The 18812-nt window shown below is 46.4% G+C and overlaps 1 protein-coding gene across 1 annotated transcript; it reads left to right on the forward strand.

Moving 5' to 3' along the window:
- Positions 1–385: 385 nt before the first annotated feature.
- On the forward strand, positions 386–17984 carry tnxba (tenascin XBa; the record flags this gene model as incomplete). Its single annotated transcript, XM_084149984.1, has 14 exons — positions 386–1658; positions 1829–1966; positions 3670–5028; positions 5735–5857; positions 12144–12287; positions 12513–12632; positions 12995–13150; positions 13382–13494; positions 14035–14167; positions 14341–14492; positions 14748–14844; positions 15512–15673; positions 15969–16132; positions 16873–17984. 14 exons carry the CDS (start codon positions 386–388, stop codon positions 16969–16971), a joined length of 4233 nt encoding a protein of 1410 aa, XP_084006110.1. The 3' UTR covers positions 16972–17984.
- Between the last annotated feature and the right edge of the window lie 828 nt (positions 17985–18812).

Genomic DNA, 18812 nt, shown 5'->3' on the forward strand with positions numbered 1-18812 from the left:
GTTGGAGAAGGAAAGCGGAAATGTACAGTGAAAATGTACAGCAGCACCTCAGAATATACTACTAGTAGTGAACACAGTGCTTATATGTTGTGCGCTGAGCCTCTCTGGCTCGTAGTCACTACATACCTCTACAGCCAATGGCCACAGCGCAAACCTAACTTTAGGACTTGGTTCCAGAATGGCTTTGCATATGTTAATAAACTGTAATCTGAGTATATTCATTTTAGCTGACTTGTTTTTTTCTTTTTCATTCGTAGGAAAACCCTGGTGGATTGTCTTGCCTCCTCTCCACTGAGACATTGGGAAGGAATTTATAGAACTGTTGGAATTCAGACCCTCCAAATACTATTCTGTCTCAATATCAAGTTACTGCTCTTTAGTTAAAATGTTGTTTTCTCTAGCCCTCCTCTTCCTGCTAACCCCGTTCCCCTCCCTTCAAACTCCAGTTACCAATGAGAAAAGAAACGCTATAGGAACAGGAAGTGAACCCAAACACCACGTTCTTCTCACCCTCTCCCTCGCAAAACCAAAAACCGCAGCCACGCACGTCAAACTCACCAAAGAGACCCCTAAATCCACTCCGAAAGCCCTAAGCCCAATTGCAGCCAATCAGACACATCCAGCCCCCTCGACCCTCCTCAAGCCTCCAACAGCCACGCTCATCAAACTCACCAAAGAGACCCCTAAGCCCACTCCGAAAGCCCTAAACCCAACTGCAGCCAATCAGACACATCCAGCCCCCTCGACCCCCCTCAAGCCTCCAACAGCCACGCTCGTCAAACTCATCAAAGAGACCCCTAAGCCCACTCCGAAAGCCCTAAGCCCAACTGCAGCCAATCAGACACATCCAGCCCCCTCGACCCCCCTCAAGCCTCCAACAGCCACGCTTGTCAAACTCATCAAAGAGACCCCTAAACCCACTCCGAAAGCCCTAAGCCCAACTGCAGCCAATCAGACACATCCAGTCCCCTCGACCCCCCTCAAGCCTCCAACAGCCAAGCTCGTCAAACTCACCAAAGAGACCCCTAAACCCACTCCGAAAGCCCTAAGCCCAACTGCAGCCAATCAGACAGATCCAGGCCCCTCGACCCCCCTCAAGCCTCCAACAGCCACGCTCGGCAAACTCATCAAAGAGACCCCTAAGCCCACTCCGAAAGCCCTAAACCCAACTGCAGCCAATCAGACACATCCAGCCCCCTCGACCCCCCTCAAGCCTCCAACAGCCAAGCTCGTCAAACTCACCAAAGAGACCCCTAAGCCCACTCCGAAACCCCTAAGCCCAACCGAAGCCAATCAGATTCTCCCAGCCCCTTCGACCCCCCTCAAGCCTCCCAAAGCCAGCGGTCCAAAGACCACCACCAAAAACAAACCCTCCCCCACACCGCCACACCCCAACCCCATCAAGGTGCTCATCACTTCTGACTCTGGCTGCATCAGCAAGGACACCCAGAGTGACGCTAGCAACCGCACCAAGGAGCAGCCCCAGACCCAGACCCAGACCCATGAGCTGAAGCTGAAGCCTGGCTCACCTCTAACCCTGACCCACCGCATCAGTCTGGTTCCTACCTCCTGCACCGGGGGATGTGTGGCCGAGATGGCAGCACTGAAAGGACGCGTTGGCAGGCTGGAGAAAGAGATGTCCCTCATGAAGAGTAAATGTACGACTGGTCTTATTTAGTTACACATAACCGTAACCTCCTATTTGCAAACCTCATGAAAGATTGTCCATGAGGCTAGTTTGAATGAAATCCAGAATAGTTCACATTTGATCTTTCGATGTTTGCCCTGTCTGGTTTCATACTGTATACTCTCTTCCCTTTCCTACCAGGTGCTTCCTGCTCCAAAGGCCCCTGTCCCAATGACTGCAGTGCGAATGGGAAATGTGAGAAGGGAAAGTGCGTCTGCCTCCCAGGGTTCCTTGGTCCAGACTGCACTAAGTGCGCACCTGGAGCTGACTGCAGTAAAAGTCAGTTACTGTGGCTTCTTCATCTGATCTGACTTGTCTTCTTTGATCTGATTTTATTTATTGCAAATCAGCTAGAGACATACTAGCACCTCATAATCTAAGGTTCACTTCCAGTAGCTACACAAGCACACCACTTAGAATGCATGCCCAATATAAACTCAGCAAAAAAAGAAACGTCCCTTTTTCAGGAACCTGTCTTTCAAAGATAATTCGTAAAAATCCAAATAACTTCACAGATCTTCATTGTAAAGGGTTTAAACACTGTTTCCCATGATTGTTCAATGAACCATAAACAATTAATGAACATGCACCTGTGGAACGGTCGTTAAGACACTAACAGCTTACAGACGTTAGGCAATTAAGGTCACAGTTATCAAAACTTAGGACACTAAAGAGGCCTTTCTACTGACTCTGAAAAACACCAAAAGAAAGATGCCCAGGGTCCCTGCTCATCTGCGTGAATGTGCCTTAGGCATGCTGCAAGGAGGCATGAGGACTGCAGATGTGGCCAGGGCAATAAATTGCAATGTCCGTACTGTGAGACGCCTAAGACAGCGCTACAGGGAGACAGGACGGACAGCTGATCGTCCTCGCAGTGGCAGACCACGTGTAACAACACCTGCACAGGATTGGTACATCTGAACATCACACCTGCGGGACAGGTACAGGATGGCAACAACAACTGCCCGAGTTACACCAGGAACGCACAATCCCTCCTATCAGTGCTCAGACTGTCCGCAATAGGCTGAGAGAGGCTGGACTGAGGGCTTGTAGGCCTGTTGTAAGGCAGGTCCTCACCAGACATCACCAGCAACAATGTCGCCTATGGGCACAAACCCACCGTCGATGGACCAGACAGGACTGGCAAAAAGTGCTCTTCACTGACGAGTCGCGGTTTTGTATCACCAGGGGTGATGGTCGGATTCGCATTTATCGTCGAAGGAATGAGCGTTACATCGAGGCCTGTACTCTGGAGCGGGATCGATTTGGAGGTGGAGGGTCCGTCATAGTCTGGGGCGGTGTGTCACAGCATCATCGGACTGAGCTTGTTGTCATTGCAGGCAATCTCAAGGCAGTGCGTTACAGGGAAGACATCCTCCTACCTTATGTGGTACCCTTCCTGCAGGCTCATCCTGACATGACACCTCCAGCATGACAATGCCACCAGCCATACTGCTTGTTCTGTGCGTGATTTCCTGCAAGACAGGAATGTCAGTGTTCTGCCATGGCCAGCGAAGAGCCCGGATCTCAATCCCAATGAGCACGTCTGGGACCTGTTGGATCGGAGGGTGAGGGCTAGGGCCATTCCCCCCAGAAATGTTTGGGAACTTGCAGGTGCCTTGGTGGAAGAGTGGGGTAACATCTCACAGCAGGAACTGGCAAATCTGGTGCAGTCCATGAGGAGGAGATGCACTGCAGTACTTAATGCACCAGATACTGACTGTTACTTTTTTGACCCCCCCTTTGTTCAGGGACACATTATTCTATTTCTGTTAGTCACATGTCTGTGGAACTTGTTCAGTTTATGTCTCAGTTGTTGAATGTTGTTATGTTCATACAAATATTTACACGTTAGATTTGCTGAAAATAAACGCAGTTGACAGTGAGAGGACATTTATTTTTTTGCTGAGTTTACATTGCTTCATTCTAAGTGGTATGCTAGTGTGGTTATTGGAACAACTCTTTTTTTCTCTAATCTCCAGAAGGTACCAAAGACAAAATCCAGATAACAGCGGAGACGGTGGCGTTGAAGGTATCACCTGAGAGCAATGCTATCAAGGAGAGTCTGCAGGGGAAGAAGACCATAGCAGACCAAACCATCTTCCAGAAGAAAACGGAGCAAAAGAAACCTACAGCCGCCAAAGAGGGTGGTGACATCAAAAGCAAAACGAAAGTGACCACAAGTGTAAAAACAGGCCTCACCAAGACACCAGCCAAACAGGGGGTTACTGTCACTAAAACCAAAAAAAAAGTCTCCACCCGCTCCAATGCTACCAAGATTGGACTGGTCCGACCAACCGTCGGACAGGTTCTGTTGAAACACCATGGAGGAAGAAAGCAAGAGAGCAAAGGCAAAACGACAGTTCTAAAGAAGCAGTCCAAACCTGACCTGAAGTTGAAAGCAACAGTTAAGGAAGAATCTGCAGGTAAAGCAAATGCTAAAGCTGGCAACCTCCAAGACCAGCCACAAGCCAATGTCACCCTAAGCACTGTGAAGACGTCTGTGAACAAAACCCGGTCAGGAAAAGAGACTCTGGAGCAGTCGACGTTGGCTGAGAAGAATGTGACTCTAACATCTGGAAAGAAAACAGTGAAAAAGGTGAAATTAGTTCAGGGGACTATGAACATTACAAAGGTGTCATTGGCTATTGATAGCACTAAGGCTGGGACGGGCAAGATCACCCTTACAAAGGGCAATAAGACAGAGGCTGACATCTCCTCAGGCACATCTAAAACTACTGTGAAGACAGGCTCAGGCAAAGGGAAGCCAGTCCCACACAAGAGTCAGTATCTTGTGAACGTGACCACTGTGGAGACCACCTCTGAAGTCAAAGTCCTCAGCAACAGGACAACAATAATCCAGTGTTTCAAAGACACCACCAAGAAAGCAGGAACAGGAGTCGGCAGCGGACTTGGCTCTGTGAAGGTTCAGAACATCACCACGTACGGCTTCACCCTCACATGGTCGGCCCCGACAGCCATGTTCAAGAACTTCACCTTGTCCAGAAGAGAGCACAGGGCCGAGGGCGAGGAAGAGGAGGAGGAAGAGGCGGAGGAGGCAGCTGCTGTTGGGGGAGAGGACAGAGTAGCCGCAGTCGTCAACACCACCATTGAGATCCAAAAACAGAGTGAGAGCACTAATGGAACCATCACTTTCCCCACTAAAGCTCCCGGTAGCTCCAGAGGTAAAGCTCACACAAAGAGGGTTTCCATTGTTCTCCCTGGCAGCGTTCGCTCTGTGGAGTTCAGTAACCTGCGACCTCAGACCCACTACTCCCTGCACATATTCGGCACCACTCCCGGATCCCGCTCCAAGATTCACAGAGTAACCGTCACGACAGGTAATTAGGAGAACCAAACCCACATAGAGACTTATTCATAAAATCTGACCATAACTTTTGATGAATAACCCCTATAGTAAATGTATATTTTCACTCAATGTGTTTGTTCATGTATTGGATAGTCTGCATGTCTCTCTTTCAATTTAAACTGTGGCTGCACTAAATCATCACTTGTCTCTAGACAGAATATCCCATTGTATCTATATTTTCTATACTTCAAATCTACTGTGACTTTAGTGACTTTTTAACCTTTTCCTTCACACTAAAGGGCAATTCCACCACTTTTCAAACCTCATTTTCATTATCTCCAGCAACAGTATCTACATATGTGAAAACGGCGCATTTCCACGTTTTGTAGAAAATAATATAAAGAACAAAATTCTACCTGATGTCATCATCAAAAGTTAAAACATTTAAAAAACACTATGACATTCGCCGTGACGTGGGGAGCAAGAAAATACCCTCCCTCTGGCTAGAAACTCGTTTTGAAAATCGCAGTTTTTCTTACTTTTAATTCAACCCTGTGATGTCACAGAGAAGCAGTTTTTAGGACCGTTCTTCTTATCTTTTTAACACACAGATCATAGAAACGCGCTGTTTTCACATATGTAGACATTGGTGTGGTGCTGGAGATAATGAATATGAGGTTCCTTTAAAGATCCTCTTCTGACCTCTCCACTTCCTTATTCCTTTACTCCCCATGCAGGGCCTGAGCCACCTACCGAGCTGATGTTCAGTAACATGACAGAGGCCTCTCTTTCTGTGTCCTGGTCCAAACCAAAGAGCACACTCTCCGGCTTCAAAATCACATACACTCACTCGGTCACGGGTAAGTTACTGGGGGGTAAGTTACGGGGGGGGGGGGGGGGGGACCCTACTGTAAGTGACAAGGTGATGAAGCTTTGAACACTTAAGAAAATAGTTTATTCACAACCCTTTTGTCAGCTGTTCAGCCAAAAGACCTTCGTCCTCCCCAAACACTGACACTGTTTCAGTGTAAATCATAGCCGGTGTCCCAAATGGCACACTATTCCCTATATAATGCACTACATTTGACATACAGGGAATAGGGTGCCATTTGGGACGCAGACATGGTGCACAGGAGAGAGTGGTTCTGTGTCTGTCCCTCATCATGACAGGAGAGAGTGGTTCTGTGTCTGTCTCTCATTATGACAGGAGAGAGTGGTTCTGTGTCTGTCTCTCATCATGACAGGAGAGAGTGGTTCTGTGTCTGTTTCTCATCATGACAGGAGAGAGTGGTTCTGTGTCTGTTTCTCATCATGACAGGAGAGAGTGGTTCTGTTTCTGTCTCTCATCATGACAGGAGAGAGTGGTTCTGTGTCTGTCTCTCATTATGACAGGAGAGAGTGGTTCTGTGTCTGTCTCTAATCATGACTGGAGAGATTGGTTCTGGTCTGTCTCTCATCATGACAGAAGAGAGTGGTTCTGTGTCTGTCTCTCATCATGACAGAAGAGAGTGGTTCTGTGTCTGTCTCTCATCATGACAGGAGAGAGTGGTTCTGTGTCTGTCTCTCATCATGACAGGAGAGAGTGGTTCTGTGTCTGTCTCTAATCATGACTGGAGAGAGTGGTTCTGGTCTGTCTCTCATCATGACAGAAGAGAGTGGTTCTGTGTCTGTCTCTAATCATGACTGGAGAGAGTGGTTCTGTGTCTTTGTCTCATCATGACAGGAGAGAGTGGTTCTGTGTCTGTCTGTCTGTCTGTCATGACAGGAGAGAGTGGTTCTGTGTCTGTCTCTCATCATGACAGGAGAGAGTGGTTCTGTGTCTGTCCCTCATCATGACAGGAGAGAGTGGTTCTGTGTCTGTCATCATGACAGGAGAGAGTGGTTCTGTGTCTGTCTCTCATTATGACAGGAGAGAGTGGTTCTGTGTCTGTCTCTCATCATGACAGGAGAGAGTGGTTCTGTGTCTGTTTCTCGTCATGACAGGAGAGAGTGGTTCTGTTTCTGTCTCTCATCATGACAGGAGAGAGTGGTTCTGTGTCTGTCTCTCATTATGACAGGAGAGAGTGGTTCTGTGTCTGTCTCTAATCATGACAGGAGAGAGTGGTTCTGGTCTGTCTCTCATCATGACAGAAGAGAGTGGTTCTGTGTCTGTCTCTCATCATGACAGAAGAGAGTGGTTCTGTGTCTGTCTCTCATCATGACAGGAGAGAGTGGTTATGTGTCTGTCTCTCATCATGACAGGAGAGAGTGGTTCTGTGTCTGTCTCTAATCATGACTGGAGAGAGTGGTTCTGGTCTGTCTCTCATCATGACAGAAGAGAGTGGTTCTGTGTCTGTCTCTAATCATGACTGGAGAGAGTGGTTCTGTGTCTTTGTCTCATCATGACAGGAGAGAGTGGTTCTGTGTCTGTCTGTCTGTCTGTCATGACAGGAGAGAGTGGTTCTGTGTCTGTCTCTCATCATGACAGGAGAGAGTGGTTCTGTGTCTGTCTCTCATCATGACAGGAGAGAGTGGTTCTGTGTCTGTCTCTCATCATGACAGGAGAGAGTGGTTCTGTGTCTGTCTCACATCATGACAGGAGAGAGTGGTTCTGTGTCTGTCTCTCATCATGACAGACAGAGTGGTTCTGTGTCTGTCTCTCATCATGACAGGAGAGAGTGGATCTGTGTCTGTCTCTCATCATGACAGGAGAGAGTGGTTCTGTGTCTGTCTCTCATCATGACAAGAGAGAGTGGATCTGTTTCTGTCTCTTATCATGACAGGAGAGAGTGGTTCTGTGTCTGTCTCTCATTATGACAGGAGAGAGTGGTTCTGTGTCTGTCTCTAATCATGACAGGAGAGAGTGGTTCTGGTCTGTCTCTCATCATGACAGAAGAGAGTGGTTCTGTGTCTGTCTCTCATCATGACAGAAGAGAGTGGTTCTGTGTCTGTCTCTCATCATGACAGGAGAGAGTGGTTCTGTGTCTGTCTCTCATCATGACAGGAGAGAGTGGTTCTGTGTCTGTCTCTAATCATGACTGGAGAGAGTGGTTCTGGTCTGTCTCTAATCATGACTGGAGAGAGTGGTTCTGTGTCTTTGTCTCATCATGACAGGAGAGAGTGGTTCTGTGTCTGTCTGTCTGTCTGTCATGACAGGAGAGAGTGGTTCTGTGTCTGTCTCTCATCATGACAGGAGAGAGTGGTTCTGTGTCTGTCCCTCATCATGACAGGAGAGAGTGGTTCTGTGTCTGTCATCATGACAGGAGAGAGTGGTTCTGTGTCTGTCTCTCATCATGACAGGAGAGAGTGGTTCTGTGTCTGTCTCTCATTATGACAGGAGAGAGTGGTTCTGTGTCTGTCTCTCATCATGACAGGAGAGAGTGGTTCTGTGTCTGTTTCTCGTCATGACAGGAGAGAGTGGTTCTGTTTCTGTCTCTCATCATGACAGGAGAGAGTGGTTCTGTGTCTGTCTCTCATCATGACAGGAGAGAGTGGTTCTGTGTCTGTCTCTAATCATGACTGGAGAGAGTGGTTCTGGTCTGTCTCTCATCATGACAGAAGAGAGTGGTTCTGTGTCTGTCTCTAATCATGACTGGAGAGAGTGGTTCTGTGTCTTTGTCTCATCATGACAGGAGAGAGTGGTTCTGTGTCTGTCTGTCTGTCTGTCATGACAGGAGAGAGTGGTTCTGTGTCTGTCTCTCATCATGACAGGAGAGAGTGGTTCTGTGTCTGTCTCTCATCATGACAGGAGAGAGTGGTTCTGTGTCTGTCTCTCATCATGACAGGAGAGAGTGGTTCTGTGTCTGTCCCTCATCATGACAGGAGAGAGTGGTTCTGTGTCTGTCTCTCATCATGACAGGAGAGAGTGGTTCTGTGTCTGTCTCACATCATGACAGGAGAGAGTGGTTCTGTGTCTGTCTCTCATCATGACAGACAGAGTGGTTCTGTGTCTGTCTCTCATCATGACAGGAGAGAGTGGATCTGTGTCTGTCTCTCATCATGACAGGAGAGAGTGGTTCTGTGTCTGTCTCTCATCATGACAAGAGAGAGTGGTTCTGTGTCTGTCTCTCATCATGAGAGGAGAGAGTGGTTCTGTGTATGTCCCTCATCATGACAGGAGAGAGTGGTTCTGTGTCTGTCTGTCATGACAGGAGAGAGTGGTTCTGTGTCTGTCTCTCATCATGACAAGAGAGAGTGGTTCTGTGTCTGTCTCTCATCATGACAGGAGAGAGTGGTTCTGTGTCTGTCTCTCATCATGACAGGAGAGAGTGGTTCTGTGTCTGTTTCTCGTCATGACAGGAGAGAGTGGTTCTGTGTCTGTCCCTCATCATGACAGGAGAGAGTGGTTCTGTGTCTGTCATCATGACAGGAGAGAGTGGTTCTGTGTCTGTCTCTCATCATGACAGGAGAGAGTGGTTCTGTGTCTGTCTCTCATTATGACAGGAGAGAGTGGTTCTGTGTCTGTCTCTCATCATGACAGGAGAGAGTGGTTCTGTGTCTGTTTCTCGTCATGACAGGAGAGAGTGGTTCTGTTTCTGTCTCTCATCATGACAGGAGAGAGTGGTTCTGTGTCTGTCTCTCATTATGACAGGAGAGAGTGGTTCTGTGTCTGTCTCTAATCATGACAGGAGAGAGTGGTTCTGGTCTGTCTCTCATCATGACAGAAGAGAGTGGTTCTGTGTCTGTCTCTCATCATGACAGAAGAGAGTGGTTCTGTGTCTGTCTCACATCATGACAGGAGAGAGTGGTTCTGTGTCTGTCTCTCATCATGACAGACAGAGTGGTTCTGTGTCTGTCTCTCATCATGACAGGAGAGAGTGGATCTGTGTCTGTCTCTCATCATGACAGGAGAGAGTGGTTCTGTGTCTGTCTCTCATCATGACAGGAGAGAGTCGTTCTGTGTCTGTCTGTCATGACAGGAGAGAGTGGTTCTGTGTCTGTCTCTCATCATGACAAGAGAGAGTGGTTCTGTGTCTGTCTCTCATCATGAGAGGAGAGAGTGGTTCTGTGTATGTCCCTCATCATGACAGGAGAGAGTGGTTCTGTGTCTGTCTGTCATGACAGGAGAGAGTGGTTCTGTGTCTGTCTCTCATCATGACAAGAGAGAGTGGTTCTGTGTCTGTCTCTCATCATGACAAGAGAGAGTGGTTCTGTGTATGTCCCTCATCATGACAGGAGAGAGTGGTTCTGTGTCTGTCTGTCATGACAGGAGAGAGATGTTCTGTGTCTGTCTCTCATCATGACAGGAGAGAGTGGTTCTGTGTCTGTCTCTCATCATGAGAGGAGAGAGTGGTTCTGTGTCTGTCTCTAATCATGACAGGAGAGAGTGGTTCTGTGTCTGTCTCTCATCATGACAGGAGAGAGTGGTTCTGTGTCTGTCTCTCATCATGACAGGAGAGAGTGGTTCTGTGTCTGTCTCTCATCATGACAGGAGAGAGTGGTTCTGTGTCTGTCTGTCATCATGACAGGAGATAGTGGTTCTGTGTCTGTCTGTCATCATGACAGGAGAGAGTGGTTCTGTGTCTGTCTCTAATCATGACTGGAGAGAGTGGTTCTGTGTCTTTGTCTCATCATGACATGAGAGAGTGGTTCTGTGTCTGTCTGTCTGTCATGACAGGAGAGAGTGGTTCTGTGTCTGTCTCTCATCATGACAGGAGAGAGTGGTTCTGTGTCTGTCTCTCATCATGACAGGAGAGTGGATATGTGTCTGTCTCTCATCATGACAGGAGAGAGTGGTTCTGTGTCTGTCTGTCATGACAGGAGAGAGTGGTTCTGTGTCTGTCTCTCATCATGACAGGAGAGAGTGGTTCTGTGTCTGTCCCTCATCATGACAGGAGAGAGTGGTTCTGTGTCTGTCTCTCATCATGACAGGAGAGAGTAGTTCTGTGTCTGTCTCTCATCATGACAGGAGAGAGTGGTTCTGTGTCTGTCTCTCATCATGACAAGAGAGAGTGGTTCTGTGTATGTCCCTCATCATGACAGGAGAGAGTGGTTCTGTGTCTGTCTCTAATCATGACTGGAGAGAGTGGTTCTGTGTCTTTGTCTCATCATGACAGGAGATAGTGGTTCTGTGTCTGTCTGTCTGTCTGTCATGACAGGAGAGAGTGGTTCTGTGTCTGTCTCTCATCATGACAGGAGAGAGTGGTTCTGTGTCTGTCTCTAATCATGACTGGAGAGAGTGGTTCTGTGTCTTTGTCTCATCATGACAGGAGAGAGTGGTTCTGTGTCTGTCTGTCTGTCATGACAGGAGAGAGTGGTTCTGTGTCTGTCTCTCATCATGACAGGAGAGAGTGGATCTGTGTCTGTCTCTCATCGTGACAGGAGAGAGTGGTTCTGTGTCTGTCTGTCATGACAGGGGAGAGTGGTTCTGTGTCTCTCATCCTGACAGGAGAGAATGGTTCTGTGTCTGTCTCTAATCATGACAGGAGAGAGTGGTTCTGTGTCTGTCACTCATCATGACAGGAGAGAGTGGTTCTATGTCTGTCTCTCATCATGACAGGAGAGAGTGGTTCTGTGTCTCTCTCTCATCATGACAGGAGAGAGTGGTTCTGTGTCTGTCTGTCTGTCATGACAGGAGAGAGTGGTTCTGTGTCTGTCTCTCATCATGACAGGAGAGAGTGGTTCTGTGTCTGTCCCTCATCATGACAGGAGAGAGTGGTTCTGTGTCTGTCTCTCATCATGACAGGAGAGAGTGGTTCTGTGTCTGTCACTCATCATGACAGGAGAGAGTGGTTCTATGTCTGTCTCTCATCATGACAGGAGAGAGTGGTTCTGTGTCTCTCTCTCATCATGACAGGAGAGAGTGGTTCTGTGTCTGTCTGTCTGTCATGACAGGAGAGAGTGGTTCTGTGTCTGTCTCTCATCATGACAGGAGAGAGTGGTTCTGTGTCTGTCCCTCATCATGACAGGAGAGAATGGCTCTGTGTCTGTCTGTCATCATGACAGGAGAGAGTGGTTCTGTGTCTGTCTCTCATCCTGACAGGAGAGAGTGGTTCTGTGTCTGTCTCTAATCATGACAGGAGAGAATGGCTCTGTGTCTGTCTGTCATCATGACAAGAGAGAGTGGTTCTGTGTCTGTCTCTAATCATGACAGGAGAGAATGGCTCTGTGTCTGTCCCTCATCATGACAGGAGAGAGTGGTTCTGTGTCTGTCTCTCATCCTGATAGGAGAGAGTGGTTCTGTGTCTGTGGATTCCCTGCAGTCCCAGGTGTCTCTGTCCAAGCTGTCCTCAGGGGCCACTTATGAGGTCAGTGTGATGTCCACCATGGGGAAGAGAGAGAGTGATCCCCTCACTGCCATCATCACCACAGGTACTGCACACTTACCTAGATCACCATTACAGTACATCATCATGCATTCTGCTTTGGACGTGTAGTGCAAAATGATCTAGAGTGCATTTGCCTTTTTTTTACCCACAGTTTCAGTTGTCTTGCTCTGCAATATGACAACAATTAAGTATTTTAAAACATGACATAAAGGCATCTTTTTTTTTCTTCAAAATTCATGATGTACACCACATTGTCTTTGGACTGCAGTGCCTGCCCCTCCAACCGTTCTCCAAGCAATTAACATAACAGACACCAAGGCAGTGCTGCAATGGACCCCCGCCATGGGAAAAGTAGACCTTTTCATCCTCAGTTATGAGTCTGCAAAAAGTGAGTGTGGTATCATTTCCTGATGAAAAGATATAGTAAACATATATACAGTAGTATAACTAGTGGAGGCTGCTGAGGGGAGGACTGCACATAATAATGGCTGGAACGGCGCAAATGGAATGGCATCAAACACATAGAAACCATGTGTTTGATACCATTCCACTCATTCCGCTCCATCCATTACCACGAGCCCGTCCTCCCCAATTAAGGTGCCACCAACCTCCTAAGGTATATACATACCATGTACCATAGCTAGTATAACTACACCTGTACGATGTACTGTATACTGCTCTATTCCCGTTCCAAGCTGTGATTTAGTCTAAGTTGTGTTCCCTGTCCCTCCTCCCTCGTCTCTCCCACAGCTCCTAATGTAACAGTGACAGTGATGGTGTCTGGTAACTCAGTAGAGCACCAGCTGAGAGGGCTGCAGAGAGCCACCCTGTACACAGTCAAAGCCCTGAGCCAGAAAGACAGCCTGCAGAGCACAGCCATCACTACCACCTTCACAACTGCCAGTGGTGAGTACATAGGGGGAAAAACACACTGACATGCAGAAAATCACATGTAACTACAGCATAGAACCTCAAAGATTTGAAGCTCAGAGATACGGACTGACCGGTCAAAGTTACAAACATTTCAGCGCGCCAAACGACCTCTATTCCCGACATGTTCATATTTCTGAGGTCCTATTGTATATGGAAAATAACCAGGACAGAAAGTACCTGTATGTGTGATGGTTTGTCCTTCAGCTGTAAAGGCCGGTGAGGTGGGCGCTCGTTCTGCTGTTGTATCATGGAAAGCCCCCAGTGTTGCATTCAGTAACTATAGAGTGACCTATCAGACGGCAGGAGAGGAGGCCAAGGTGAGCTTTATTCCTCGTATGATACTTGCTTGTACATTCATATGTACTCAATACCACAACTATACTGCTACTACTGTATATAGTATACCAATGCTACAGATGTAGGATCTTAATTTGAGCCAATTTGCTACAGCAAGAAAATAATCCTGCCGCAACAGGAAATGTGAATTATGTCTATTATAATTAATGGACATTTTTATAGGGGTTGATACATTTTTCGTAAGGGAAAATCAAGCCTGAAATTTTAAAGTGGAAATTACAAACATCAGAAGCCTTTTTAAACCTCAAATACACTACAATTTTAGAATTTCTTATCAAATTACGATCCTGCATCTGTATACTATGACTAGGTCCCAACTGACCATATTCCTATAGTGCACTACTTTTGAACAGGACCCATTGTCAATAGTAGTACACTATATAGGAAATAGGGCGCCATTTAGGACACAGCCTATATGAGGTGAAACAACAGTAAAAAAGTAGGTAAAAAGGTAAAAAAAAAAAAAAAAAAGCTGTTTCTCTGGTCCTCTGTCTTCCCAGGAGGTGATTCTGGACTCCACGGTGACGGAGTACAAGCTGACTGGACTGTTCTCTATGTCTAAGTACACGGTGCTGGTACAGGGAGAGAGAGAGGGACAGTACACATCTATTGTCACCACTGAGTTTATCACAGGTAGGTGTTACAGACCAGCAGTGAATTTCAAAAAGTATCTTTCCACATTAATCTCTCCATTTCATCAACTCAACGTACTGAGTTGACATAACTTAACATTTTAAGGCAGCGGGGTTATTTATCTTTTACAGAGAATATAGTACTTGTATAGTAATTGTGTCCCCTTGTCTCAGGAAAACTGCGCTTCCCGTTCCCCACGGAGTGTTCCCAGGAGCTGCTGAATGGCGTGCTCCAGTCAGGAGAGGTGGATCTATACCCAGAGGGCAAGGAAGGGAAGACAGTCAGAGTCTACTGTGACATGGAGACTGAGGGAGGCGGCTGGACGGTAAGATACATTCTCTCTCTCTCTCTCTCTCTCTCTCTCTATCTCTCTCTCTCTCTCTCTCTCTCTCTCTCTCTCTCTCTCTCTCTCTCTCTCTCTCTCTCTCTCTCTCTCTCTGGTTTGAATGGGATTGAATCATCAGCTGAATTTTATTGGACATAGTACGTGGGGGAATGGTAGAATGGCTATAAATGTGCACATTTATTTTCTATGGTCAGTTTTCCAATATGAGCTTTGTGAATGTCTTGCTTACTGTAGGTGTTCCAGAGGAGAATGAACGGGAAGGCAGATTTCTACAGAACCTGGAGTGACTACACCAACGGCTTTGGAAACCTCAGCGAGGAGTTCTGGCTCGGTAAGGTTTGGCTCAATGCTGCTGATCCACTCAAAGTCCTCAGAAGAGGACAAACAGGAAAGCGCAGAACTGTAGTTCAGGGTTGGGGTCAGTTCTATTAGAATTTCAGTAAATTCAGGAAGTAAACATAAATTCCTCTTCCAATTTTCTTTAATGCTTCTCTATGAGAAAAATTTGAAAGGAATTTCTGTCTACTTGACTGAATAGAGGACATGCATAAAAATTGCGGCCCCCATGTACTTACCACAAATGCCTGATTTGCTAAGTTCGCCATATTATACCAGTGGTTTCCATTATTCTTGTTTGGTATCTGTATTAGCGTCAGTAAACTTGATCCCAATTCTAACTCCAAGACAGCGGCAATTTGGGGAAAAAACCCAGGAAAAAGTAGATTGTGCTGATTAACTGGCACATTGAGCCATGTCGCGCCACGTAGTTTAAAAACTCTGTGGGTAATGCTAAAACAATGACGGCATATCTGAATTCCTCCTTCTTTATGCACCCTCGCTATTGAAATGGAATTGACCCCAGCCCTGCTAAGTGCATCAAAAGGGAGGCTACTACCAAAGCTTACAGTATGTACTCTACAGCTCACAGTTTGAACATACAGTATATGTTTTAAATAATGTCCTAATCTTCTCTCTCTATTTTTAATCCATCCATCCAGGTAATGAGCTGCTTCACAACCTGACCAGCATGGGCCCAGTGACCCTGAGAGTGGACCTAGGTTCAGGCAATGATACGGCCTATGCCCACTACTCCAGCTTCACCATCGACTCAGAGGCCAAACACTACGCCATCGAGGTGTCTGGCTACACTGGCACTGCAGGTAAGAGGGGAGGGATGGAGGGGAAACGGAAGACTGATGAGAAAGGAAAATCATTTCCATGTACACTAGCCAAGATACAATGTGAGGACAGAACCTAGCAAAGCAGGTGCTTAAGGTTGAGGAACCAAAACTCAAATAGGCTCACAAACAATTATTCAATTTGAGGTCAATCACCTTCACATAAGTCACATTTTCACTAAAGTGAAATTTTGTCTAAAGTGGAAGGTAGGATTCGGCCCTCCCTCTACAAATCCTGAATGATCCTTCTTTCTTTCTTCCCCAACACGTCTATAAGGTGACTCCATGAGATACCACAACGGGCGCCCATTCTCCACCAGAGACAAGGAACCCCACCCCCTGGGCATCCACTGTGCCAGGGCCTACATGGGCGGCTGGTGGTACAAAAACTGTTACAAGACCAACCTCAACGGCCTCTATGGCACCAACAGCAACAACCAGGTACGACTAGTATCAGTATCATCCCACTAAGTGCTTCTCTCGTCAACTCTCATTGCTTTGACATTTTGATTATAAACACTGCACCACATCTTGAGTGTTTCAATTTTAACCATAGAGAATGATAGAGGACTCTTCTTTGTGTCTGTCCAATTATGGTGTCTGTGAGCGCACGGGCAGCACCGTTGAGGCCATCTCCATTTTGAAGTGGTCCATTTTCTTATTCTACTACTTATATGAGTTGGTAAACAAACTGAAAGGGTGCATACTGCCACCTGGAGTGTGTTGTTTGAACTGGCGTAAAGCCAAGGTTGACGATTTACTGCGACCTGCAGTTATGGAATGTTTGCTCACGTATAATTCATTGGCTGATCTTTCCTGATGACCCAGATGGAATTATGTGATCCTTCATTAACCCATAGGAAGTCCCACCCAGTTGACTACTTCAAAATGGTGACATTTCTCAAAGGCGCTGCCCCATGCTAAAACAGGCTTTTTGGCACTAGTCCTCTATCTATCTCTATGATTTGAACAGACTTCTTATTTGAAGTTGTATCAACTCGTATCAACTCCTATCAACTAATGTAACTGAATTTAAGTTTTGTCAACTCAACTTAATCTACTAAATTAACGTAACTTAACATTTTAAGGCAGCACAGTGTTTTATCTTTTTAAGTTAAATAAACAACAAAAAAACGTTTTTTTCTGTCAACTGTGACTTAACTGCATGTGCTGTGTTACAGGGTGTGGTGTGGATAGACTGGAAAGGCAAAGACTCGTCCATTCCCTTTACTGAGATGAAGTTCAGACCGGCCGGGTTCTCCGTTACAACCCACGGCTAAGACTGTCCTCTGACTCGCCCACCCCTAAAACCCTTCCTTTGAGAAACAGAGAAATGGAGCGCCAAGAGACCATAAACGTGTGGATGGCACACTTCCTGCATCTCAAATTCTGCCTCACCTTGCATGTCCAGTGGTCCTAACAGCCGTCACGACAGACAGCTTATCAGTCTGTACTTGTACTGTACAGTGCAGTGCACCAGGCTCCTGCTCTGTACCTTTATCATGCTGTCTCTCTCAGTTGTACTTGTAGACAGAAAATATTTGTGATTGCAGCATTTTGTATTGTACTGTTTTGTTTTATGACCCAACTCTTACCGTCTCAAACTCAATGATTGTTCTACTGTTTGACCCCAAAGCATCTCTAACTGATGCACATGACACAGGTATTGTTCTGACCCCAAAGCATCTCTACCTGATGCACATCACAAAGGTATTGTTCTGACCCCAAAGCATCTCTACCTGATGCACATCACAAAGGTACTGTTCTGACCCCAAAGCATCTCTACCTGATGCACATCACAAAGGTATTGTTCTGACCCCAAAGCATCTCTACCTGATGCACATCACAAAGGTATTGTTCTGACCCCAAAGCATCTCTAACTGATGCACATGACACAGGTATTGTTCTGACCCCAAAGCATCTCTACCTGATGCACATCACAAAGGTATTGTTCTGACCCCAAAGCATCTCTACCTGATGCACATCACAAAGGTACTGTTCTGACCCCAAAGCATCTCTACCTGATGCACATCACAAAGGTATTGTTCTGACCCCAAAGCATCTCTACCTGATGCACATCACAAAGGTATTGTTCTGACCCCAAAGCATCTCTACCTGATGCACATGACACAGGTATTGTTCTGACCCCAAAGCATCTCTACCTGATGCACATCACAAAGGTACTGTTCTGACCCCAAAGCATCTCTACCTGATACACAACACAAAGGTTTCCCACCCCACTACTACTGTAATAAAATATGCACTGTCTCACTCTATTGGAATAAATGAGGTAAATGAATGCCTGGATGGAGATGGGTTTTTTGTACTCAACTATGTGAGTGGTGCTTGTGTGTGTGCCTGACATCATAGGAATTATCTCAATCTGCTAACACAGTTCTTCAGGTCTCGGGCAAGGTTACACATCATGCATGAGTAGTTCACCGGACCACCTTTGCTAGACATGATTCTTTCACATATTTAAGTTCTGTGCACAGATAGTATTTTGTGAATTGATTTGAAATATTTAGACAAGAAGAGAGAGAGTGCAGGAGATGGCCTCGGACAGGTTAGTAATCAGTAATAAGATGGTGAAATCATCATTACTGTCATGACTTCCTCCGAAGCTGCCTCCTCTCCTTGTTCGGGCAGGCTTCGGCGTTCGTCATCACCGGCCTTCTAGCCACTGCCGCTCCTCATCTCATCATTCCATTTGTTTTGTCTTGTTTATATCACACACCTGGTTCATATCTCCTCATCAGTACCTGTATAAGTGTTCCCTCTGCCCCCTTGTCTTTGTGTGTGATTGTTTATTGTGGAGGTTAGATTAGCTCGGTGGAGCTCTTTGTATTTTGTACTTTTGACCAGGGCCCATAGGGAATATGGTCTATAAGGCCTATGGAAAATAGGGTGCCATTCGGGACACAGACCCAAACCCACCTATACAAACTGAGGCTACACATCCCAGGTGTGTTTCTGTCACCATCAGCATTTTCAATCAGTGACAATCTAACACAATCTAATTCACTTCTCTCTCCTCCAATAGCCTTTAAGTTACTGATCTAACAACTCAGCACACTCTGCTCTGAAATGTCCATCTACCAACGATTCACAGGAAAGAAGA

Source organism: Coregonus lavaretus (assembly GCF_964263955.1).
Source record: "Coregonus lavaretus genome assembly, chromosome: 3".
Lineage (NCBI taxonomy): Eukaryota > Metazoa > Chordata > Actinopteri > Salmoniformes > Salmonidae > Coregonus > Coregonus lavaretus.